Here is a 27,825-nt window from a genome sequence, read left to right as displayed (position 1 = left end):
GGATGAGGGGGTCTATTTATATCACCACGACGGTGAGCGGAGACAAAGAGGAGTGGGGTTTCATTTGATTTATCTTCTCCTTCTCTTACTTGTTTTTAAAGTTTTAATTTGCCGCCCTAAACCGACTAATTCCTCATCATTAGATCAGCTCCCACTCCCGGTGTCCCACCACGCACTGTGTCGCTGTCCAGTCGGCGTGGAGAGTAGACTCGAAGGAACAGAGAATTAGCGGTCGAGATTGTCCGATCCATCGCGCCTTAATTTCCAGTTGATCTCGCCCAAAATCCGGCCAACCACGGCACTGGAGGGGGTTGCCCATTCAAGTCAGTAGGATTAGCCTGGATGATGACGGTCGTGCTAGGGCTGATGCTCCGGTCTAAAAGTATAAAGGGTGGAAGTCCACCTGCCGAAGAGTATTTGATGGAGGATCGTCCAGTACCCAAGTCAAGCATTATCTTAATAACAGAAAAGATTTGAGACAGCAGAAGACAGCATTATGATAGGATCGAAAAGAAATTTCCTGGAGGCCCTCAGGTGAAGGGCTGTCATATGCCGTCAAGCACATGGGCATGTAGGCTAACTGTTATGATAATAGCCTATACATCTCGCCTAAAGATCTTGCCCCTGCGTTTCACTGATGTGAATAGTCTGCTTGTCATGCATATAAAAAAACCGTTCGCGATCATGAGCCCAACCCTCACCAACCTAATGAAAGTTCCAAATTTGAAGGACTCAACCACATATCAGATTCTCAATGATAGGCCCACGGTTGTGGCAAGCTCTCATTAGTTGGCTTGCCACATCAGTTATGATCAATTTCAAGACGTACCAATAGATGATTGCATTAACATATTACTGGTGGTCCGGCACCAACAATCGTGATATGGGGGCATTGATGCAATCAATAGCATTGATGGATGGATGCATTGAATGTAAGACGGAGGACAACATTGTTCGCATGATTAATTTGATATTGCATAGACAAATCCGTGGGATAGGATTGTCCCAACTCAGGTCGTTAGCTTGGCTATTACTGGTAACCTACTTGCATAGTAACAACACAAGAGAGCAGTTAGGGTGACTCATCCTATCATAGAGCACTTAATACTGCTCTAAAGAGAATTATTTGGTGTGAAAGTTGGTGCTGATGAGTGTGTTAATTTCAATTATGTCCTTATTCTTTGGATACGCCCTAAACCTATCAGACATGTATAGTACTCATATCCAGCATAGTTGCATATCTCAATGCCGAATGTTAGCATCCAAATTTGACTTGACAGAGCTCAGTGGGCTTGCACCAAAATCCGACCTGATAGAGCTCATGGGTTGGCATCAAAATTTGACATGATGAGACTAAATGACTAGATGAAATGGTGAGAAGCAGTTGATCTGCTTCTGTTCTACTCTAATTGGAAGGTCGGCTTAGAGCAGAGAATCCGATCATAAAAAAATGAAGCACCGAAGCCGTCGAATTTGATTCGGTGGAGGACTATCCATTATCTAAGTCAGGCAAACTTTGGTGAAACAGTGAAAATCTAAAAGTATGAGTTAAAAAAGTGGAAAAGAAAAGGAAAGTTAAAAGAGTAGAAAAGAAGAGAAAAACGTGCATAAAATCCTCTAAATCTTGTATATATAAGAGTGAAGGCATAGAGCCGTTATCCAGAAAGCATGAGCATACTATAATCATTGGACGTATAATAAATATTTGGACATACGGAATGAGCTATAGTCGTCCTGCAACGTGTATTATAAGTATGTAGGTCTAAAACCTCCTTCTTAATGAGCTTTCACTATCTTTAATGCATTTAATTCAAGAACAGTAGCGTATCATTATTTATCGGTTAGCCGTATACAAGACGATCCATTATTGGTTGGTAGTAGTTACAAGATGACAAATCTATACCACATCATCAGGTATATGAACATACATGGAGAGAAACTCAAATACTTCAAATTAAGATGAGTGCAATAACATTGTGCCAGGTCAAAATGGCGATGGACTAGTGCACAGTTGGGGTCTAGCCTCACAAGTGCTATTAGCACCTTGTAATAATTTCTTGGAGAACAAAGAGCTGCATATCTAATACGCCATGATTCTCCACAACAGCTGCATCAACTGCTTATATTTGTCGCTACAATGGTTGAATTGTCATAAATGATGAATTTGCCAGGCTATTACATAATTTTACTAGTTTGCATATTAATTTTTATCATGACAGTAGTAAGAACTTGTCTTTTATATTTCATGAACAATGATTTTGCTTTCCCTATAATCGTCAGCTATCTTTTGAAATTTAAAACGCGATTCGTCCTGGTTCTGGATGAGTCCACGTAAGATGACATAAGGGTCACGCGGTAACGTGTCGCGAGTCAATTGGCTGCAGGTCGTAGCTCAGCCCAAACGCTGGCGAAACCCGCCACGTGGGTGAATATAGACCTGTTGAATTAATAAAGCATGAGCAGGCGATCGGCCTATCAACAAGCAGCACGTACAATAACAAGCGGCCAGGGATGGCGTGGCGGTTTGGCACGGCAGGATTGGAAGCCACTGGGGTTGCTGGGGCTTAGCGGCTGAATCGAGATGCCCGATTGCGACGGGGGCAGTGGAAGAGAGAGAAGGAAACGAGGGCGCAAGGCATGTGGTGTCGAGTTGGCATCACCACCGGCTGTGGTCCTCGCAACAGTATCCGTGGCGGTCGCTGGTAGGGGCTGTTCCAAGTCCTCCACAAATAAAACACGGGTTATCTATGAGCCCGTCTTATGCACGGTGGATGGTTTAAATATGCGTAGCCAGTACTGGGCGGTTTAAACGTGCAGCCAATATCCCAACAACCGGCCCCACTGCCGTATCGCATCACACATAAAAATAAATAAAATTTTAAAAAATAAAATTACAAATAATAATAATAATAATAATAATCCTATTTTATATTATATACCAAACATATCTTACACATAATTCTAGATAGTGATGATGACAAAGAAATTCTATAATTGTGCAAGCAAATGTAGTAAAAAATAAACATCATGTAGAAAAAATTTGGACATTATATCTATCTCATTTTCTTATAAATCATATCTATAATATTTGCCACTACTGACTACATCAATCCAATTCAAAGGATGAGCCAATCATATTTTCCATCCAGAATCTCTCTCCATCACTAGATTAAATCCTGTTTCCTATCCTAGCCTTTTCATCTATCATTTCATCTCATCCATCCAAAAAAAAAATACAATCCAAGAAATAAACACCCTTCATTCCTCGTACGTTTTCATGAGCCTACCTTCTCCCTCTCCGGTCAATAAAAGCTTACTTCTCCCTCTCCGATCAATAAAAGCTTGCCATCCCACATCAATCCTGGCCACTGGATTCGAAGAGCCATCATCCTAATGCTTGAACCTTTCCCATGCATCCTGTCCCACGTCTGGCAGGGCTCGTATAATAACTCTTGGGCTTCCAGTGAAGGATCCATCATTCCCCATATAATCTAACATCTAGTCCAATGAAGGAGAAAGGGACAGATTTTAGATAGTATGTTTATTTTAGAGGAGAAAATTATTTCTTCTTCTTTTGTATTTTGCTTAGAGATTTCAATTACTCGATTTGTCGGATTTCCTTTTATAGCCAATCTTTACTAAAGTTTCTTGCTAGTTTAGCCTATGAGACATCCCACTAGTTTTAGTCTAATTTATTGACTAATTTAACATATTTTTCTTTCTAGGACTCCTCTTCAGCTGTTTTAACATCTTCACCAAGTTTCCAGCTGCTATGACTGTTGGACTTCTGGATTAGCTTTATTAAGAATTCCTTCTGTAGGAAAGACATGTTTTTTTGCTAGAACAAACAAATTAAATCCATCTAATTTGAGTACAATCTATCATATCAAAAAATAAAACATGTCGAAAAGAAAGAAGAGAAGAAAAAAGATCCATCCACACAAAACCATCAGAGTGCCCTGCCATATATGTCGCCATCCAATTCAACGCTCTATTCGCCTTCCAACGGATATGAGTTACCAACAAAGGATAAAGACTGTATCACATAAAGGACAAAGTGAACTCCATTTGATCCCAAATAAACAACAAACCTGACTAGATGGGGGGTAAAATCCTGCATGCTAAAGTTTGTGTGGAGGATTCATAAAGCCAAAGCCAAATAAGTGGAACAAGATTTGACAAGCACAGCCATGTATGCAGTTGCTAACTCAACTCAAATTTCAAATAAGATGAGACACGAAGCTAATATTTCCGCCCAAGATAACGCAACTGCACTTGAATTCCGGGTAGCTTTTTCTTTGCTGCCACAACAACTTGCAGAACACTGATCTTAGAACCAACAAAACTGGCCTATACACAAGCTTAAACCACTTCATCATCTACTAGGAATTAGCTGACACTTAATTCTTCAAACGACCATCAGTAAGAGCCCGAGTACGTGTTTTTTTCAGGAAAAAAAAAAAAAAAAAAGAAGCAGCAACTACCAGGCATTTTGAAACAATGCATCTTACAACTCGACAAGCAAGAACGAGAACAAAGAAATGCGACATGAGAAATATAACAAAATTAGCTCATGTCTAATGCCATAATAAGATTATACATGTATTTCCTAGTTAAAAATTTAAATATTTCTTCATTCTCAATCTAAAGTTTATCCATGATATCATACACATATAATAATTTTTTTTTTTTTTTAGCAATACCCAGGATCTGAACCAGGGCAAGCCCTTAGGAATGAGGTGCCAACCAACTGTACTCACAGTTGCTGGCAAAACTTTGCAAACAATCAGAACTATGAATCTTGAAGAAATGTAACAGCTTCTTCGTGACATTGTACTAATATCTCAAAAATCATTCTACAACGTACAATAAATTCACCTATTCATTGAGATCCCAACACACCAATCTTTCAATTTCTCTGGATCACAATGCATTGTTTATACAAAATAATCCAGAATGATACCTCTAACCAGGCCTTTGATTCAAATTACTTCTACATTTGCTTTATGGACCCTGGAGTCACCATCTAAAATTCCATCTAACAACTTCGAAACAGATTATCGTGGCTTCAAACTATTTTTCCAGGAAAATCCTCTTGTATGAGATTTTTCAAAAAGATGGCTGTCCGCTAATGGGATGCCCACGAGCTGCATGGTGTGGTGGCCCGTTGTCCTTTCGCATTAAGGGGTGTTTGGTTGGGAGAGTGGGAGTCTGGAATCGAAATCAGAATCGAAATGGGTGACTCCATTCCAACGATTTGGTTGGGAGGAGTCCCATTCCCATTCCATAGTGGAATGGAATGGCTCAATCTATATAGAACTCAATCCCTACTCTCCTCTATGATTCAATTTTTCATTCAGATTCTGATTCGGTCACCAACCAAACGCTTCAGAGATTTGACCATTCCGATTCTGATTCCAAGCTATTCCGATTCCCATTCTATTTTGATTTCGGTTGCGAAATCAGAATAAGAATGAAAATCGAATGGTTGGAATCGAATCGGAATGGCCAAATCTCCCGAAGCGTTTAGTTCGTGATCAGAATCGGAATGAAAAATTGAATCCATAGAGAGAGTAGAGATTGAGTTCTATATAGATTGAGCCATTCTCATTCCACTCCAAATTGAAATCGGAATGGGACTCCTTCCAACCAAACGGTTAGAATGGGAGTCACCCATTCGATTCCGATTCCAGATCTCACTCCTCCAACCAAACACCCCTAAGGGGTGTTTGGTTCGCAATCGGAATCGGAATAGCTTGAAATCAAAATCGGAATAGTCAAATCCCCCGAAGCATTTGGTTCGTGACCGGGATCGGAATTGGAATGAAAATTTGAATCCATAGAGGAGAATAGAGATTGAATTCTATATAGATTGAACCATTCCCATTCGATTCCGGAATCATAATGGACTCCTCCCAACCAAATGATTGGAATGGAAGTCACTTATTCCGATTCTGATTCCAGACCCCCACTCCCCCAGCCAAACACTTCTTAATTTCAGTTGGAGGCATTCTCTACTTTGTGAAACCAGCCTCACAGGGTCCACTTCACTTCAGGAGAGGCATGACCTAAGCTTTCGCCAAGCCATGCATTTCGCTACCCAACTTAGAATGGGCGACCCAGACCTGCAAGCATGACGTAATGTCCCAGCCACCCTATATGTTGTTATCTAACTTCGTGACTTTTCAAACCAATTCCAACCCCAGTCAAGGCCAATTCCTACATTGACAGGTGCGTTAACCACCTTATGGAGAATCTTTGTTCAATCACAATACATGCTTTTCGTCTGTATGTATGCACATGCACATTGGGGGTATTTTGGCACGTTTGATAGGTGCTCTTTTTTCTTCTTTCCTTTTATAGATTCCACCACCAGCCTTTTAATGCATCAGTTATATTTTGTAAAGATTGGCAACATTTAAATGGTACATGACCAAGTACGTGAAAATAATGGTGTCCAAAATATATATATATATATATATATATATACTATGCATAACAATCTAAAAAATATATAGCAAAAATAAGAAAAATATTGTTGTAAATGATGGTTAAAAACATAGTCTTCACAAAATTGACAAAAAAAAAAATGTGTACTGACCAAATAAGCCAAGATGAACCAATAATGGTCTCAAGATCAGTTTTGTTTATTGACATTACAAATCCAAAGTGTGTAGCAACTTTAAGATCTTGTCTACCAAATAGTCAAGAATGTAAAAGACGTGTCCAAATTGGTTCATGGGAAAGAGAAGGGGAGAGAGAGCAACAAAAAAGCAGGCATTAGTAAGTTAATACAGAGAGTGGTCCAGAAAGTAGTTGGATCAAAATTTAGCACACCATACGCAACAACTTTCAGCAGGAACAAATTATGCGTTCGTAACATCGTTTGAGTTATCCAGCAAGATAGGTGGAAGGACAGATGTGTGTGTTATATATCAATTCTATCAGGATTATAGCAAGGCTTGCGTCCAAATCAATGAATTGCTGATCATCTTTAAGACTTGCATGAAAATATCCACAAAAGACAAAACAGAACCACACTGTTGTGTGCAATTTCTATATATATATATAAGCCACAAAGACGCATAAAGATGAGCATTCGAAGAGAAAGGGGGGGAAAGATATAAAACCGCTCAACAAAGACAATCTGAGTAATCTGAATAAAGAGCAGGTTAAATTTGTATGGTTAGTGAAAAGGAGCAAACCTTTGGAAGACCTGAATGTGGCAAGAACTGTTTTGAGGCCGCTTTCCAGCTTGAAGGACTCGTTCGCCTAATTTCTGAACCTATAATCCCTGCAATACCATGTTTAACTACTCAAAACCCAAGACCCAAATGCATGAAAACCCGGATTGCAAAGAGCATATTTGCCAACCACAATTCAATTGAAGTCTTTCCATGGAGCAAGCTTCTTACAGATCATGTTGGAGCCAGCATACCAAAAAGACAAGACCAACACAAAAAAAACAGAGGCTTAACCACCAATCAAAGTTGCAGGAAGATTACATTTGAGACACACAAATATTAGAGAATACAGCGCCAGCTGTAACCAGATCAAAAAGGGCGCCGAACAAATTCTAGCATCCAAACCACTGATCCAAATAAAAAATGCAGCGAAATTTAAAACAAGAATCCAGAATTTTTTCAATCAATAATTCAAACGACTATATCAATCAATAATTCAAACGACTATATTGTTAGCGTCTTCTTCAGAATGCCTGAAACAGATACCAACACCCCTTCAAAAGATCCGACACTCAAAGCATAGCGCGAGAGAGAGAAAGAGACAAAACTCTGATGATGATCAGTCGGAGGGGATCTCGACGTCGCCGTCGGTGATCTCCTGCTGGATGTCCTTGGGGTCCTTGCCGTCGACGGTACAGCCAACGGAGACGCAGGTGCCGAGGATCTCCAGACGGTGCCGGCGAGATCCTTCGCCATGGATCTCGGGCGCATCACGCGGGCGATCTCGATGACGTCATCGACGGAGATGCTGCCGTTGTGCTTGATGTTCTTGGTTTTCTTGCGGTCGCGCTCCGGCTCCTTGAGAGCCTTGATCACCAGGGCGGCGGCGGAGGGCACCACCGACACCTTGGCCTGGCGGTTCTGGACGGTGAGCTTGACGGTGACGCGGAGGCCCTTCCACTCCTTTGCCGTCTCCTTGGCGATATCCTCTCCGACCTTCTTGGGGGAGAGACCCAGGGGACCGATCTTCGGGGCCAGGGAGCTCGCCGCCCCTACCTCGCCGCCGGTCACGCGGACGTAAACGTCGACGACCTGGGAGGGATCAAACTTGGGCGGCATCGCGGCTCCTCCGTGCTAAGGTGAGGGTTTCGGCCAACGAAAATGCGAGGGAAGGAGCGGCAGAGAAAGGCTAGGGTTTTATATATCGCTAGGGTTTATGCCTACTGTGCTATACTGATCCACGCGCCTATTGTAACAAAATATATTCAAATTAAAAAATAATAATGATGATGATAGCGTATTAAAAAAAAAAAAAACTCTGCCCACAAATTTAGAACTAACTTTGTGAGTCATTAGCAAGGCTTCATGTAATACTGATTTTCAAAGACGGCAAAAACAGAGAGCTCCAACAAGTTAGGATCTGTTTGGATATATCTAACGTAAAGATATGCTAGCTTTTGGGATAACAAAAGTAAAAGACTTCACTACAATCTTGTGAAAGCAACCTTTATGAGCATTTACTCTATTCACAGAGACATGATCAAAAAGAAAATTATAATTCCAAATTATTTTCAGTACTTCATGCTTGAATAATTATTCCAAAAATTAATAATTTTATTTTTTTGTACAATTTGAGAATAGAAGAAGTTTGATAGTATCTAGCCCACAATCTTTTATCCAAGTCCTAACATATTCCAGCCCGTGGGTTAGTTGGTCTGCATGAAGGATAAAAGAACCATAGTCCTACAAAATTTGGGCTGTAAAGGTGTTGGATTAATATGGATTTGTTGCTGCAAAGTTTCGGAAATGAGGTCGATGCTGAACCGAGCCATAGAATTGAGAATTGCGTTGATATGAACCGTGAGTAAAATCTATAAAAAAAAGTTTCAAAACCATGGGATGCCTTTCGATTTAGGATCCTCTATATTTAAGTTAACCGGGGCCTTAAGAACAGATAGTGGAAATGGAGAAGTAGAAAGCAAAAAGTAAAATTTTGAGTGGAGAAAAATGGAGAAACTCTAGTTCTTAGTGAAAATTTTAGCAGAGTTTTATCTCTATTTAGACTTAGTTTGAACTTGACTTGACTTACCTTCCGGAGAACACCTTATCCTTTTTTATAGAGGGAGGTTGCTTAGGCCTTAAAGAAAGTTTGTTAGGTCGTTAGAGATCTGTTGGCTGTTAGGCCATTAAACCGTTAGAAATCTGTTAGACTATTAGGCCGTTAGAGATCAGTTAGGCCATTGAATTGTTATAACAGAATGACCAACTGTAAGAGATCGTGGGACGGCTACTCATATGGCAAATGAGTTGGACTACAACTGAAAGGCAGTTATGACTGAACTAGATGATAGCTGTCAGATAACCGTATGTAGATAAGATGGACATCAGTAACATATCGATATGGGATAACCGATATAAGTAAATATCAGAATTGGATGCCTTGCCTTGAGTGTCAGTAATCAGATCGGCTAGAAACCGATATAAGTTTTGATTCGTTGAGGGAGATGGCAGATAACCGAGGTGAGTATCTTGCTTACCAGCAGTTCTAGACAACCGTTTAGTGGATAATACTGAAGAGTCAGATCGACTAGAGACTGATGTTACCTGATATTGTCATATGCAGAAGTCAGCATTCTAATGATCTTGACCTTTTGATGAGGTCGGCCATTTGATGACGTCAGTCTTATAATGAGCTCGGCCTCCTAATGAGGTCGGCAATCCAGACTCACATCGGTATTTTTGTCGACTCAAGAGTTTTCGAGCATAAATTCTGAAAATATTGATTGAGGTGGTAAGACCCCACAACAGGATTATTCCCCATGAACCTCGTAGAAAATCCACCTCAATTCTATTGCATTCCCCAAACAAGCCCTTATTATTGCATTGTTCCTCTGTTATTTAAGGAAGCATAGCATTGCAAGACAATAGGACAACTCTTTTCTGTAATTTCCTCACAACAAATAAATGTGATGGGCTATTTTAGATTAGTTAAAAAATATTATAGCTAATGACTTTTTAAATGTTTTGATTGTGAGAATGGATGCAAGGTAGACGCCTATGCATCAACACCAATGGCTCCCTCCATCTCTTGCTCTCGAAGGATTGGTGCCGAGTATCTCGTTACATATCCATGACTACAAGCAATGCCTTGATGCGAGTGCCAGAGAAATCAATTCCAAAATGCCTTGCTGACCTAGGCTTGAAAAATGTGTGGCCAGATTGGATTGCTTAGCTTAATTATCAAACGCAATCAATGACTCCTTGTGAATAACCTGGACGGAAAAAAAGGGCTAATTTTTTAGGAGAGCATTTGGTGGTAGAAAAATGTTCCAAAGAAACTTCATTCTAGAGTTATAGTCTTGCTACTCGATCTGCGTCAGGTGACTGACATGGAGCTATGAAATGCCACATATTTTCAAAAATTTGAGAGGTCCGACGTGTGTGTGTCACTTGAAAGATTTGAGTTTTCAAAGCATCTCATTTCCTTCTCTATTCAGAATTTTTTTAAAAATAAAATCAAAAAAATCTACGAGAGTCAAGATTTTATGAAGCTGGCTTTCAAAAGCTTTTTCTTAAACAAATAGCACAGCGGTGAGAGAGAAAACTCAGCTGTCAAGGGCCACGGATTGTTTTTTTTTTTTTTTTTTCACTGACGTTAATTCCAGAAGTCTGACTATAGGTGGAAGCTTAGCCAGGAAAAAACAACAATCGCGCGAGACGTGAATGCTCATTAAAACAGCAGAGATATCAGCTTATGTTTAACATTGTTCATAGAAGAAAGTTGCCTCGGTCCAAAACAGCTCTTTGGGTGCCCGAAGCAATGCAAGCACGACGCAAAAGCCTAATCATGATGACCAGCCCTGAGGGAAGTTTACTGGCAAAGAAAAAAAAAAAAAAAAGGGAGTGGAAAAAAAAATTAAGGACTGAATGTGCACTTTGTCATCCTGATTCACTATACATTACCAGGATTTTAGTTTGCCAAGTAACCAAATATATATATATATATATATTTATATATATATATATATATATATAAAGAAAAATACGCACCAAAAGTATGAACCAAAAAAAAAAAGAAGAAAGGGAATAAATCAATCTCTTTTTAATATGTATTCATACAATATTAATGCATCTAATGTATACAATAGAGAAAACTAAATAAAAGAAGGTGGGAACCAAAGAAAATTAGATTAGAAAAAAGAAACTGACCTAGCTTTCATTTGATCCGATTCCAAGCATTTCTGATATTCAATTGACACATATTTCAAAATAGGTTAAACCTCCACCCAATCTGAATGCTAAATAAAGACTAAAATAGTCAATTTGGTGTAGACATTGTTGGAATAACTCAATCAACCCCCGACTCAGACCAATGACTACCGACTTCGACTCAACAACAGCCGATCGATCGGACATATAACTCCGACTCTACATCGGCTGAATATGCGGTTCCAACTTTTCATCGACTAACTGAGCGAACCGCACTAACCTATGCCGACTGACCGACTAATGATTCAACTACTATCGATCGATAGCGGACGACTTAGACCATCGACATAATAGAACTACTAGCCAACGGTCGTTCATGGATTCTAACGACATATGGTCGGTTCTACCGACATATGATCGGTTAATCTGCTCAACATACCATAACTGTCACGAATGGTTACCGGCCGCATATCACGGTCCGATCAGTGGGAATTAACGATTCACTATGCAATTATGGCCCGATGATTTAGAGTCATAAAATACGAGATCACGTCTGACGGTTACGAAAATCTCATCTATAAAAAAGATAAGAGAAATAGGGCTGGTAAGCCAACTCTGGGCCAAAACTTTGCTATTGTTAATATTCAACTCTTATTCACCAACTTCTCTCTCTGACTTAGGCATCGGAAGGTCTCCGTCGGATACAAATCCGATCTGCATGGACGCTATTTTGCATGTGTTCGTTTCCGACGATAGACGACGGAGAGTTGGCCACAATAGATTGGCGCGTCAGGTAGGGGAGAAAGCAATCGTATTAACTATGGTGAAAACTAGGACCTAGCATTCTACTGCAATCGGATCGATGAGACACTCTTCTCATCGGAAAGAGGTTCCTCCCCCTCCTCCAGTAGCAGAGCCTAGTTCTTCACGTCTGTCATCACCATGGACGTCCAGATCGCTGTACTCATACAGCAGATGAATGTCCTTACGGAGGCAGTCAAAGCCTCCAACAGCAGCAAATCCTACAGCAACAGCCACCGACGGAGCAACCGATGGCACAATCGGTGCCGTCTAGGCACAACCGCATCATCCATGGCGATCACTGTCTTCTTCTCCGGAGCGACCATCTCGGCTTCTCCGTCGAGACGAACAACAATATTCTCAGCATTTTGGCATGCCACTCATCATTCCCGACATTCTCCTCTCCTTCCCATCTCAATAGTATTAGGAAGGGGAAACGACTGAGAATGCCCTCCATGTCTCCTTCAAACTCGTCGAGTGTTTCTACCCTCGAAGTTTTCCAACAGCGATTCGATGATTATGAACGTAAATTTCAAGAGATCAATCACCAACTCACTCAGCTTCAAATAGAAGATCGGAAGTCCTCCATTGATTACGACTTCCATACCGTCCAGTCATTTTCTCGGCATGTCTTGGACCAACCGATCCCATCTCGATTCAAGATGCCTCAAGTGGGCCATACGACGGATCCACCGACCCGATTGACCATCTTGAGAGTTATAAGGCTCTCATGATGATTCAGGGGGACCAACGCCCTCTTATGCATCGACTTTTCGGTAACTCTTCGGAAAGCTACTCGAGCCTGATACTCCGGACTTCAGTTGGGAAGCATATATTCTTTCGGATAGCTAGAACATTCTTTCGTGACTCACTTCAGCACCAAGTCGAAGGTCGGCACGAACTTCTGATAGTCTCTTCTTGATTAAGTAAGGAGAGACTGAAACATTTCAGGATTTCGTGGCTCATTTTAATGCTGCCATGCTTGAGGTCAAAGACCTAATGAAAACATGACCATCTCGACCATGAAAAGAGGTCTGAGGGGATCTCGATTCACATATTCTTTGAATAAAATTCTTCTTTGGACTTATATCAAACTTTTGGAGCGTGCATACAAATATATACGCACAGATGAAGGAGCTTTTGATCGGCACCAGACAGAAGGCAAAAGTTAGAAGAAGAAGAAACAGAAGAAGGGAGGAGCTCCAGCCGAATCAAGTCGGCCACCGTCCAATAAGCGAGCTTCACCCAACGATGGAGTCCAAGGTTAGGTTAGGACAGGTATGACTCCTATACTCCTCTTTCTACACCTCGTGTGTAGATCCTTGTGGAGATCGAAAGAGTGAAATATTTATGACACCCCCCACCGATGAAAGCATTACGAGGAGTTGCGATTAGAGGAAGTGTTGTCGGTTCCATCATGATTATGGTTATGATATCAAACAATACATCTAGCTTGGGGATGAGATAAAAGTCCTGATTCGATGAGGCTACCTCGAAAAATATTGGAGAGATCCACCAATTCAACCTCCTGTTGATCGACGACTTCAACTGCAAATGAGAAAGCTGTAAATAAACAACCGACTGTAGGGTGATCAATATGATCTTCGGATGACTGGATGGGGGGCAACTTTCGAAAATGAGTGGGCAAAGCAACAATGACTCAACAATATAATAACTTTTTCGAAAGAAGATGTTCGGAGAATTCAGACTCCCTATGATGATGCTATTGTTGTTTCGGTAACAATAGCGAACTATGATATAAAAAAAATCCTTGTAGATAATGGAAGTTCAACTGATGTTTTGTTTTATTCGACTTTCTTCCGAATGCAACTGCCGACTGACCGACTCAAAAGAGTCTCGATGCCATTGATCGGCTTCACAAGAGATGCTATCACAGTGGAGGAAGAAATTTCTCTCCCTTTAATCGCTGGGACCGAACCACAACAGAACATCATTTTCATAATGTTCATCGTGACTCGAGTACCTTCGATTTATAATGCTATACTCGGACGACCTAAGCTTAATGCTCTGAGAGCAGTGATTTTGACGTACCATTTGTTAGTCCAATTTTGACAAGATATGGAGTCGGAGAGATGCATGGAGATCAACAATTCATCCGACGTTGCTTTCTTGTCTCCACCCAAAATAATAAACCTGAAGACTCTTTGCCTGTTGACAAATTGGACCAAAGAGAAAATCAGGAAAGGGGTGAACTGACAGAACAACTAGTTTCCATCCCATTAAAGAAGAAGATCTCGAGAAAATGATCCGAATTGGATCACAATTATCCGACTCAGAGCGATAATAACTAATAAAATTGCTCAGAGCCAACGCCGACATTTTTGCTTAGTCGGCCACCGATATGCCCGAAATTTCTTCAGAAATAATAACTCACCGACTTAACATCAACTCAAATATTAAGCCGGTGAGACAGAAGAAGCGACTTTTTATTTCTGAAAGATAAAAGGTCATTGATGAAGAAGTCGACAAACTCCTCGCAGCATGCTTTATCAGAGAAATTACATATCCCGACTAGCTTGCCAATGTGGTAATGGTAAGAAAAATCAATGAAAAATGAAAGATCTACATCGACTACACTGATCTGAATGTAGCTTGTCTGAAGGATAGCTTTTCGTTATCAAAGATTGACCAATTGGTTGATGCGACTTCTGACCATCGACTTTTGAGTTTCATAGATGCCTTCACTGGATATAATCAAATCTGCATGCACCAAAAGATGAAGAGCATACGGCTTTTATGATCGACAAAGATATATACTGCTACAAAGTAATGCATTTCGATCTGAAAAATACCGGTGCTATCTATCAACGACTCGTGAACAAGATCTTCAAGACACAGATCGGATGGAACATGAAAGTACATGTGGACGACATGCTGGTGAAGAGTCTCCAAACTTCAGATTATGTTTGGGATCTGGAGGAAGCTTTCGACACGCTCCGACAGCATCAGATGAAATTAAATCCAACTAAATGTGCATTTTGGGTAACCTCCGAAAAATTAAGATCTTTCGATCAGGAGATTTGATCTTAAGAAAAGTAGAAGTCTCAAAACTCTTGGATCAAGAAAAATTATCCTCGAACTGGGAAGGACCTTACAAAATATCCAAAATTCTTAAACTGGACGTATATCGACTAAAAACTCTCGAAGGGTCGACGATTCTCCAAACATGAAATGTCAATAATCTGAAGATGTATTATCAATAAAGTCATCGATATGTACATTATTTAAAATATAATCAGAATTTCAGAATCGTAAGTCTTTGACAAGTTTTACCAATTACTGGCTATATGTCGACTTCTATTGCCAAAGCCGAGCTATCTACTGTACTTTGACACGAAGTTTATCTCAGCCTCCACTATAAAAATCGAAGAATCAACTGCTTCGGTGACGACTGTATTTTGGTTCTCATACAAAAATCGACATACCGACTGCAATCTCAATCGACATCGACTACGCAGATTTTCACTGTAAAAATTGAATCGTCGATTATACTTCGGTTCTCAATGTTGGCTCTCCATTATAGAAGCTGACTATCGTCGAAAGACTAATATGTCGACTTAGTCCCAACTAAGTGAAACAAAAAATACCAAAATGATCAAGATCGGATTGAAATTATACCGACTAGGTTACAGCCAGTCGAAGAATATTCAGCTTACCACCGATTATCAAGTAATTCGACATACAAGTCCAACCAAATATCAGACACAGGATATTCGATCTACAATCGTTATCCTAATTTCTATTAAGTACATCAAAATGACTACGTGATTGATGGAAATTCTACAAATCCTACCAAATGATCGGGCTACCGATTAATGTTCGGTGGTTATTCTACATTGCAAGCATTTTGAACAAGTAAAACAAGAGCCTAAACTTAGAAGGAGAATACTTGCATTCACTGTCAAAAAAGGAGTTACAAAATTAGACCGAAATTCGACTACAAGTATCAGATTATAAAAAAAAGGAATACACCGACCAAGCTTCATCATCGTTTTTGTTCCTTTGCTCGGGTGTAGCAACGTCGACTTGAACGATTTCGGACCCAGTCGGTGCTTCTTCTTGAGTCGGAGTAGCTTCTTCTTCAACAACTCCGTCTTCCGATCTTGGAAGAATGATGCTGCTCAAGTCGAGGCTCGGATATAATTTTTTGACCGTATCTCGGCTATCTTCATACCCGACATAGTATGAAGCGAAGCCATTTTCGAAGATCTCTTCATTGTATTCTTTCGAACCTTGAAAATCCTCGACTGCCCGACCCAGTGCTTCTCTTGCCGGCTCTGCTTCCATCTTGGCCAAATCAGCATAGGCTCGAGCAGAGGACAACTCCTCTTCGGCCAGTGCCAACCTTTTTAGGCTTGCACAATGACGTCCACGTTCGGCTTTGAGTTCTTCGATGCATCTGTCTTGCTCTCATCGAAGCCAGTGAATAGAATGCTTCTTGTTCTTGACTTGTGACTCAAGAGCCGAAATAGCCCCATGATCCGACTTAAGTTCGGCCCCTGAGGATGCCAAGTCATCAGTTAGACGGAAAACCTCCTCCTAAAGTTTGGTTTCCCGCTCTGCCGCCAACTTAAGTTATTCAAGTACAGTTGCTTTCTCAGCATCGACGGCTGCCACCTTATTCTTCCACGCACTACGGATGTCGGTGAATTTTATATAGCCAACCTCCAGATCAAACATGTCGTGGATCAACTATAGACAGAGGATAAGTCGGGTTAAAAAAAAAAGAAAGAAAGTTTACCAAAGAGATTTAACCCAATGATTGTCGGGTAAAAGGATGAAAATATCTCGACCATCGACCGTTTCCTCCGGCACTCCCGATCAGTCGGAAGAAGAGTCGCCCGGCACAATTGCTTGGCCAGTACAGAATTAATCAGGGTCGATTCATCGATGGGCACTTGGAGGTTGAAGTGCACCGCATAGCCCCCCGATGCTGCATCGTCCATCGATGCCACCGGAGGTTTCCCCCGATCTGTTGTCGGCGGCCCCATGTTTGAAAGCAACGGGAAGCTTGAGCTCGACTGCGCCCCAACTGAAGGAGCAACTGGTGCAGCCACAGATTGTTCAGACTCTCTTGCTTCGACCCAAACCTCCTCAGGTGGTGGGACTACCGATGTTGCTTCGGTAGTTTTCCTTGCCACCCTTTCCTCGGATGACGCAGAAGGGAGCACTGTCGGAGCTGACAGTGCCAAGACTGGATCAGGAACCGATGCCGATGGGACATCGGGTTCCACGGCCGATGTTGAAATACCGACTGGAGCTGGTGCTTGATGCCTCTTCGGCGATCACGAAGGACCGGCCTCATATGCTACCCTCTTCTTAGCAGCATGCTGCCGAATGTCGGCATTCGACACTCGCATCCTCTGCTGTATGGCTGTAATTAAAACAGAGGTTAGTACAATTCAGCAGGTAAAAGAAAAGTCAGAAATAACCGACCAACTATACTGTACCCAGATGAAGAACTGAACTAAGGCCGGCATCATAAAGGGCCTATTCGGTTACAAGCTCTTTCTGTTTCGACACCGATATGTCTTTCAACTGATGAAAATCTTCCTAGTCATCGACCTCTACTCGACTGTTGTTGTTGGGATCAGTTTGTGGATCACCCCAACGAAAAGAAAAACCTCAAGGAAGGAAAGAAGAAGCAAAGAAGAACTTTTTCTTCCATCCATGATTGGACGATTGAAGATTAGTAATAAAGGATAGACCTTTTCGGAAGTTGAAAAACCATCACCCTCGGGCCTTTGGATGAGGTCGGAGGATAAAGAAGGCTCAAAAAAGAGAAGGATAAGGCATGGTCAGCAACATCCGACACAGCAAAGTAAAGCTAATTATCAGCCGGACCGAGTTCGGTGCCAGCTGAGCCGAGCAAAGTCCGTAATAATCCAAAATATTTCAGATAAATTTTGAAATAAAAAATCGAAGATCCGCCCGAAGATCTTCGATGTAGAAGGCCATCTAGCCTGAAGGTGGGTTATTCGCCCGACCATCGATCCCAGGGACAAAAAGTTGAAACTGCTTCGGGATACAAAACTACTCTCGGAGCCGTTCAATATTTGATTTCGAAAGTGAAGAGGACTCCACATCCAGACTCGATTGGGATTCATCAGTCGGATTCTCCGATCGATCTACCCGAGAAGGAAAAGCCCTGGCCATGAGAACAATTCTGAAGAAGACAAAGACTTTAGAAGAAAAGACTCGAAAGAAAGACAAAGTTAACTTGAAAGTAGAGAGCGATAACCTTGGACATTGGGACAACAATCCGGCAGAGTCTCAGCATCAAAAACAGTGAAAAATAAAAATTTGACTAAGAGTGACCCTATATATAGGATTCCTCAATGATCGAGATGAAGGCGGTCAAATCGAAGATCTACCAGATGATGACATGTGGCAACAACTGGACCGATCATTGATCGAACAGTTCAACGCACCTGCTCCAGATTGAGCCACGTCACCTCTATCCGTGTGAACAATTCTGACCCAATAACATTCGGACATGTGGAACAAATCTACTTGTCAGAATCATATTATCAGACATCGAATCGACTTCCTGAAATGATGCCTGACACTGATAATTGATACCGAATCGTCCGATCAGTGTGACAGATGACTGTACCTGCCAACATGATAAAATAGCTGATCATCCGTATCTCGAAGAAAATGGCATCAAAATCGAAATTCGATGTGACAAAAAATAACTCCCTTCGTCCAACGTGACAAACTACGTGATAATATATACGTCGACTCACCTTGGACTTGAGAGTGGAGGACAACTGTTGGGATAAGTCAATCAACCTCTGACTTAGGCCAACCGACTACCGACTTCGATTCAACAACAGCCGACCGACCAGACATACAACTTTGATTTTATATCGGCTGAATATGCGGTTCCGACTCTTCATCGATCAACTGAGCAAACCGTACCGACCTATTGCTGGCTAACCGACTAATGATTCGACTACTACCAATCGACAGTGGATAACTTAGACCATCGGCATAATAGAACTACTAGCCGACGGTCGTTCATGAATTCTACCGATATACGGTCGGTTCTACCAATATATGATCGGCTAATCAGCTCAACATATCATAACCGTCACGAACGATTATTGGCCGCATATCACGATGCGATCAGTGAAAATTAATGATTCACTACATGATTATGGCCCGATGATTTAGAACCATAAAATGCGGGACCACGTTCGACGGTTATAAAAATCTCATCTGTAAAAGGGGATAAGAGAAAAAGGACTGATAAGCCAACTCTAAGCCAAAATACTGCTATTGCTAATATTCAACTCCTGTTCACCAATTTTTCTCTCTGACTTAGGCATCGGAGGATTTCCGCCGGACACAAATCCAGTCTGTATGGATGCTATTTTGTATATATTCATTTTTGACGATAAACGATGAGGAGTTGGCTGCAACAGGCATGATGATAAAAATATTGCAATCTTGTGAGGAGACGTGGGAGAGTCAAATGGAGTTTTCTTATTATCTTAGTCAAGAAAAATGTAGTTATTTCCATGAATGACTTCCCTTTGATCGTCACTCTGTCTTCAAAACACCCTTGGTGACTGTCAGCAGTTTCCAACGTATATATGATTGACTTCTTTTTATTCAAATAATTTTCCTTAAAAAGTTAGTTGTCGGGAAAAAAAAAAACATGTAAATTAAGTTTTTATGAAATTAATTCCTTTATAAAGTTTACAGAATATCACTTTTGTTCATCTCGTTGAGCCATGAGAGGTAATCTTTTCAATGAAAAATTAATTGGTTATCAACCAACTACAGAAAATGGTAAAAAAATATTAGACTGATGAAGATGGAATCAAGTAATTTGTACTTGATACCTGGAAGGGTCATGTTTGGCTACTTGTTAGTTATGAAAGATACCTTGCATTGGTAGATTTAAACTTGGTCATTCATGATCTATATTTGACAACTCGTCTCTCATATAAGATCATCAATGAATTACGTATGAAACAAAGTTAGACACTAAATCACAATGGTTTTGTATCTGGGTTCAAACAAATTTGGGCCTGATCCAACTCGATAGTACCTATATCTCAACAGAACAATCCGAAGGAAGTCTCCAGCTAAATGGAAAATACTGGGCCCATGCTGCAGGGTGAAACTTGGGTGATTCAGCCCTTGGATGCTTACATTATTAGGACAGGCCCAACATAATTGTTGTATGGCCCAACTTCTCACCATTAAGTATTGCAATCCAAAGTGCTATTTTTTTAAAAGATTATCTCATCCATTTTCTAAATTCAGAATAAGGCTCTAGCAGCCAATCCTTCGGCACAAGATGAACCCTAGAATTACATCCTATAAGACCAACTCCATCTTCCTCATGACAAGCCAATAATATTCCTACATGTGCATAATTAACCGGCGGCGAGCATACATGCACATGCCGGAGTACAAAAGCACATAATATGACGACATCCTTGCATCATCTATCCTAGTAGCGCAGCCTAAGATAACAATGTTAATTTTGTTTTGTCACGTGAATGAAGGAAGCATCGAGGAAGGTGGCAAACTGCGAATCAACTCGCACTTGTAAAGAAGAGCACGGACACGTATAAAATTTGATCACGGATCATGTTTCCCAAATTCAATACCTTCCCCTCGCAGAGCAACATCTCCCGGTTGGTCACTCTCCTCCCATTTGTTTTGGAATTCGCGTAGGTGAATCTTGCTTTCTCATTAACTAGACGACTTCTTGGCCCTCTTGTGCTGTCCTGCATGATTTGGCGAGCATACCAGCTATCATCTCTTAAAGTACGAGATAAAATGGAAGGAGGATAAGCTTGAAGCTATCACTCCATGCACGTTGGATAACCCCCAAGCTGACAAATGGAAGGCCAATCGGCTTCAAGAGCCGGTGCCCGGATATATCGGTCAATAAGATAATGTTGCGTTGGATTACTTTTGAGGAGCATTCATTCCCAAATGCCAAAGCCCGCGGCTTGTGCACCCATGTGCACCCGTAAGAATAACGTCGCTTTACGGAAGTCTTAGCCTTCTTGAAACGATCGAGTCGCAAAAGTCCGGGCATCTGGATTTACAGCTTGTTTATTGCATTAGTTTAAGGTGATCCCACTACCGTCAGATTGGGATGATTAGTAAGTACAATTGGCACGATGAAACACCAATAACATCTTATTCTTTTATCTACCATTGCACTGCCTCAGGTCTTCTTCAGCTTGAACGAAGCAATTTGATTGAAATAAATATTCAGTTTACAGTAACAACGCAATAAAATGTGATGGTTTGTCAGGGAAGAAATCAAGGGAGTATTTGGTTCGTAATTACAATCGGAATGGGAATGAGAATCGAAATGACTTGAAATCGAAATCGGAATGGTCAAATCTCCCAAAGTATTTGATTTGTGATCGAAATCAAAATTAAAATTAGAATGAAAATTTAAATTCATAGGGAAGAGTAGGGATTGAGTTCTATATATACTGAGTCATTTTCATTCTATTCCAAAATCGAAATCGGAATGGGACTCCTCCTAACCAAATAGTTAGAATGAAAATTATCCATTTCGATTTCGATTTCAGATCTCCATTCTCTCCAACTAAATATCCTTTAAGCTTAATCACACAGTGTAACGACAACGGGATCTGTATTTCCTTTCAGCACTTTAGAATTGAATATATAATAATGGTCTAAGGGAACCTGGGGGCTTTCTTTCTCTGAAGCCAGGGTATTATGACTAACGTAATTTAATATTGCAAATCACCGCATAGTATTTAGCACTATTGTCGTAAATCTTTGTTTTGCCAAAGTAGATTGGAGTTAAATCTAGTGTTGCATAAAATTAAGATAACGTAAGATTTTTTTATTACATCATATCCGAAAATTTACTTCACTATAAAGCGAAACGAATGAAGAAATCTTTTGATTACTTATATGCCACCTGCCATGTAGGTATTGATTTCATTTGACACGTTTGTTTTTTTTTTAGGATGTAAATGAGTTGCTGTTCTTTACTTTATTTTATTTTATTTTATGTGAACGAGTGTGCAATGCCTACTATAGTATCAGACATTTAGATCAAAATGTGAATGTTTTTTTAATAACTTTTCCAGAAGCAAACTGTGAATTCAAATTTTCCTAATGCTCCGGCGACAACTTTCACATCTACCAACCCTAAGAGAAAACAAAACCTATGCATACAACCTATCCTATCTTAGAACATAATAAAATAAACTAGAGAATTGTTGACAAGTCATGCGACCAGAAACATAAATTTTGCTACAATAGAACTGAAAAATGTTTGAACCCAACATTTGTTTAAGATTTTGCGATCAAATAAGAAACATCAAACTATTAAAAGACAATTAACACACCATCCCAAAATTTAGTGGTTCTTTCCTTATTCAACTGATTTGTAAGTTTAAGGTCATTTTTTATTATAAGCAGAACTCCTACAATACACTAACCTTGGTCTTGGATCTGGATGGTCAGAACTTACTTGACACAATTATTATGTCATCATCCATGGTATTTAATCTTCCAACTACCATGCTAGAAAAGACAAAGTAATTGCAAAGTACTTGGATTAATGCATGTTACATGTGCTTCATGATATATCTAGGTCAATCCATGCTAGGTCAATTCATAATAAAGATATGTTCTCCGTGAGGAACGCATGCTTCATCTAGAAGCTTTCTTTCGACTCAACCACATCAAAGGCACCGTCATGACTCATCATGACTATGGGTTTGCATATATTGCTAGCTCAAGATGCACAACATGCAAGTGCATCGTCTAGAAGCATTCTTTTAACTAAATCACATCAAAGATATTGATACTTTGATGGGTATGCATTTCTAGCTCAAGATGCACAATATGCAATATTATTTTTTGAATACATATGAACAGCTTTCTAAAATTTTGATGTACGCAAACTGTACTATGCTCTAAACGATAAATTCCTCCATCATTTGGGAAAGATTTTGACTTTAAATCTTGTACATATTTCAATGTTTAGTTTGTCTAATTGTAAGAATTTTCTCTAATTCTCTTTAATACCCAAATATTATTTTTTTTTCTTTTTCTTTTTGATGAACCGGATGAATTACACAACTCTAGCATGGATATATCTTAAAGAGTCAACAAATAAAATATCTTGTAAATAGATAGTCAAATATCATTGGCCAATCTCTAATGGCTCAAGTTTTCATCCAATTATTCTTTGTTAAGAACTATTGATCTCTAGTTGTGTAATTAAAAGTTCTGCCGGTCTACTCTAACAAATAGAGAACCTCAACCTACTTAAGCTATATCAAAACTCAATAACAAATATTTAAAAGGATTTAAATTTACTTTCTATATACATTTGTACCACATATATCAAATTTAGAGTCAACTTCTTCTTTTATATATGTATGTATGTATGTATGTATGTATGTATGTATGTGTGTATATATATATATATATATGTATGTATATCAAAACTCAATAACAAATATTTAAAAGGATTTAAATTTACTTTCTATTACATTTGTTCCACATACATCAAATTTAGAGTCAACTTCATCTTATATATATATATATATATATATATATATATATATATGAAAGAAAATCAATGCTTCATATACCCAAAATAATTCCCCTGAACTTAATCAAGAGCATCCATTTCAGATAAAACAGCTAAAGGAATAATTAGCATGACATATTTAACATCTATTAACCATGAGACCACTTGAGTGGGAATAGATATTCAAAGGTTCTTTTTGGCTAGGAATGTTGTAAAGTTGGCACTTATCAATAAAATATTTATGATAAATATTTTTATAATAAATATAAATTATTATATCGTGAAAGATCGATAATATTTATGTTGAGACAGTCTAACATCATCCTTTTTTTTCTTTTCTTTTTTTTTTGTCTTATTATGGATTTTATAAATCCTTGAACATAGGTTTTGATGTCGAAAATCATAAATAATGATATTTATTGTCCTGACACGTATTTTGGTTTCTTACCACCATCTCCGTACATCAATCATATTTTAGGAACTCTTGTCGTCTTAATGGAGATAAGCGGTATGTTGATATCATTCACCACCGGTACAAATGGCTGAAAATTGGATTTCGAAATCTATATTTTAAAAATGCTATTAAGAGAATAATAGAAAAAATGTAGAGCGACATGCTTCCGGTATCAGCCGAGATATCAGCCAGTTTAGATTTTAAACAGATATCAAATCGGTGTGGTGGGAATTACCTGGAAGCAAACGGAAACCGGACCCACACGAAAACCCAGGCCAAAACCAATCCCATGGCTTCTATTGTGGGTTTGCGGACATGCGGTGCGAATACCTCAGCTCGAGTTCCACAGCTAGGGGTGCATGTGCATGTCCCTTCCCTTCATGAAAAATTATTGCATGTGCAAGTGAACCGGGTCAAATCCCACGGTGAATTAGCCGCCACGCGAACCAATTCCGATTGCGCGCCATTTACCGTGCATATGCTCCGGGATTTTTCCTGGTTCGCTTGCACCTGGTGCACGCAATAATCTCTCCCTTTACGGACCCAACAATCCTGTATCGCCTCACGTGCACAAAGACCATTGACATCCCGACACGTCACCTCAGCTTTTATTTCTCACGGACGTTCGTACGGGTTGTGGGACCCACACTTCGGCCCGCTTTCTACCTTATCGAAGGACTCGCTACCCCTCTTCTCTCTTCTCTCTCCTCTCCCCTCTCCGCGTGGGCCCTATTTCACGTGCCCTCTCGCCCCAGAGGCCACCCCGCCTCGTCCCGCCGCGTGTCGCTCGGCCGGCCTGAGCAACGTAAGTCGCCATCTCGAGGTCGTCATTCCGGCGGGGCCCACTTGCCTCCTATGTCTCCCCACCACCCCAAAATGACGCAACTGCCCTTTCCCCCATCAGGGCCCTCGCTTCCTTGTCGTTATCCGGACGCCACGTCACCATCCATCCCGTCCGTCCGAGTGAACTAGAGATCACCATCACCATCATGATACGAGTTCATCCACGATTCCGTTGTTAAGATGTTCGAGCGGATCGCTTTAGCAAACTAACATCTAATACAATTTTACCCACAAAAAAAAAAAAAAAAAAAAAAAAAACTAACACCTAGTACAAGAAGAAGAAATAGATAGGCCCTCCGTGAAAATACTTAAAGAAAATATATTTATTCGATAATTTGACAATCGACTTATGTATAGATAATAAGGTTCCGATGGCTACCCCAAAAGCTGCTCACGGGCACATTAACTCTTCTGGCATTACAATGATAATGCAAAGGTAAGTAACGCAATCATCTGCAGGTCTAAGAAGAGATGTGGCCGTAAATGTAACCCGCGGAGCACCAGATCTGGGCTTTACTTTTGAGGCAGCGAGGACGTGGCGTTTAGCTAAATAAATGCCAATGAGGGAAGAATCGGAGAGAGAACAGCCTTATCCACATCGCTGCACCGCGCTCCTTCCTTCTATAAAAGCCTCCCCGAGAACCGTCATTTAGAAGAAACTAAACCCCGGCTGCAACACCTCTACACCCCTCCCCTTTATCCTTTTGCCCCTCGCTACCGGTAGCACCAAGCCTTCCGAAAATAATAGAGAGTGAGAACTTGGTTGAAGAGGAAAAGAAATAAAAATTTTTGAAAAAAAAAAAAAAAAAGGAGGGAGGGGGTTTTCTAGAGGGGAGAAAGAAAAGGGGAAAAATGGCAGGGCGGAGCCAGAACGCATACCGGCTCTTCACGCCGGTGACTGGGCCCGAACCCACCAGACTGGGATCAGACGAGTTCGATGAGGCCGACGTCTGGGGGTGCGGCCTCGAGCCCAGACCAGCCGAGCAGCGCAAGCCCGTCCCCGCCGCCCGGTCCGGGCGGAATAAAGCGGAGAACTGCGACCGGATCACCGGGCCCTCGTCGCTTCCGGTGAATATACCGGACTGGTCCAAGATACTGAGAGAGGAGTACAGAGGCGACAACAGCAAAAGCAGGAGGGATTTCGAGGACGACGGCGACGACGAGGGGGTGGGTGGCGGGCCGCTTATCCCACCGCACGAGCTGCTGTGGCGTAGCCGGGGCGCCTCGTTCTCGGTCCACGAGGGGATAGGCCGGACCCTCAAGGGCCGGGACCTGAGCCGGGTCCGGAACGCCGTCTGGGAGAAGATCGGCTTCCAAGACTGACTGAATCGATTTCTTGATTTTAGGATGAAAGAAAAGAAGGATTTTGATACCATATATGGATATGGGAGAATATATGGAATGGTTTTCATATATTCCCTCTTTTTTTTTTTTTCTTTCTGTTTTTTTTTTTTTTTTTTTTTTTTTTTTTTTTTTTTTTTTTTTTTTTTTTTTTTTTTTAATGACATGGGGGTTCTGATTTCTGACTTAATTCGGGGGATGTGTTTTGGTCTCTCTAATGGAAGTCCTGTGCTGGGACGAATGCACTCTTCATTTTCATATATATATATATGGGTGCCTGCCTCTTCTTCGCAAGGGGGAGAAGGAAAAATAAAAGAGGCATTTTGATGTTTACCTTTCAACACTTGCATACATACAGGTTTAATGTTGTGCGATGAAGAATAATTAGTTTAATCGTGTGGTTAAGATGTTGCCCGGACTTTGGAATTTTCAAGAGAAGGGCTGAACGAAAGGATCTAGGGGAGAGGTACAAGGAAACGGGGGATGGGAGCGTCCTCTAGCGACGAAGAGGGAAATGGGGAAATAGATGCTTCTGCTCTCTTTTTTTGATAGCTGTTCGTCTCTAGTACAGGAGAAACTTGGGAAGGTAAAGGTAGTAGCGAATACTGTTTATTTAATTGAACGTGCTATTATTGTTGGGGGTGGGGATTGATTCATGTTTATCCCTTGACCAATATAACCGGTTGCAGGATTTGGAGGAATGAAATCATAAATCGGGAGGATATGCTGGGTAAAGGTCTAAGAAACTGTGGGTTGGGATATCCGCCGGGACCGAGAGGGGGAAGGGATTTGGCGCCATCCGTAGAACAAGAGCTGGCGTCTCGAGTTCAACGGATAAAAGGAAAGAAAACTGTGGATTTCCGTTTCAAGCGGTCGCTGATTTCGTCGGAGCCTGGCAGAGAAGGAGAGAAAAGCATGGGCATTATGAAAATATAGAAGAGGGTTAGGTGGATGAGGCGACAGTGAAAGCAGGGCAGTCGCTGTATGGGAATAGAGTGTTGCCCAGGCCTCGAGTCATTTCAAACCTAACATATAATTGATAATGATCAAATTTAGCAAAATAACAATAAAGATATTGAAGGATCGATCTAATGATCGTAGTGGCTTGGTGCTTTGTGGACCCTTGAGACGGCCCTTTCGGTATCGGATCTTCGTGTTTCTAAGATTGCATTTGGTAGTTTTGTATTTCATAGCTGACCATCTATTCATATTATTAAAAATTTAATATAATTATTTAAATTATTATATTTAATATATTTTTTGAATCAGTATTTCAGTTTGTTTGGGCAATCCAGGTTATCTTTTATGAGATAATCTGAATTACTTAAGGAGAAAATTATTATTTATATTATCATCATTTTGATAATTATATAATAAAATTTCAGAATGTAATTATCTTCTGACGGCCG

General features: G+C 40.5%; 2 protein-coding genes across 2 annotated transcripts; one reads left to right on the top strand and one right to left on the bottom strand.

Annotated features, from left to right (window-relative positions):
• Positions 1 to 7,457: 7,457 nt before the first annotated feature.
• Positions 7,458 to 8,391, bottom strand: LOC105054513 (large ribosomal subunit protein uL11). The gene is given in 2 exon segments (XM_010936040.4): positions 7,458 to 7,913; positions 7,916 to 8,391. Coding segments are annotated over 2 exon segments (498 nt in total). The 5' UTR covers positions 8,304 to 8,391; the 3' UTR covers positions 7,458 to 7,803.
• Positions 8,392 to 25,382: 16,991 nt separating this feature from the next.
• On the top strand, positions 25,383 to 26,757 carry LOC140850963 (protein S40-4-like). The gene has a single exon (XM_073246156.1). It carries the CDS (start codon positions 25,928 to 25,930, stop codon positions 26,396 to 26,398), a length of 471 nt encoding a protein of 156 aa, XP_073102257.1. The 5' UTR covers positions 25,383 to 25,927; the 3' UTR covers positions 26,399 to 26,757.
• The last annotated feature ends 1,068 nt before the right edge of the window (positions 26,758 to 27,825 follow it).

This window comes from Elaeis guineensis, chromosome 11, assembly GCF_000442705.2.
Source record: "Elaeis guineensis isolate ETL-2024a chromosome 11, EG11, whole genome shotgun sequence".
NCBI lineage: Eukaryota > Viridiplantae > Streptophyta > Magnoliopsida > Arecales > Arecaceae > Elaeis > Elaeis guineensis.
The sequence above is the reverse complement of the archived record's forward strand: the minus strand, read 5'-3'. Positions and strand labels throughout refer to the sequence as shown.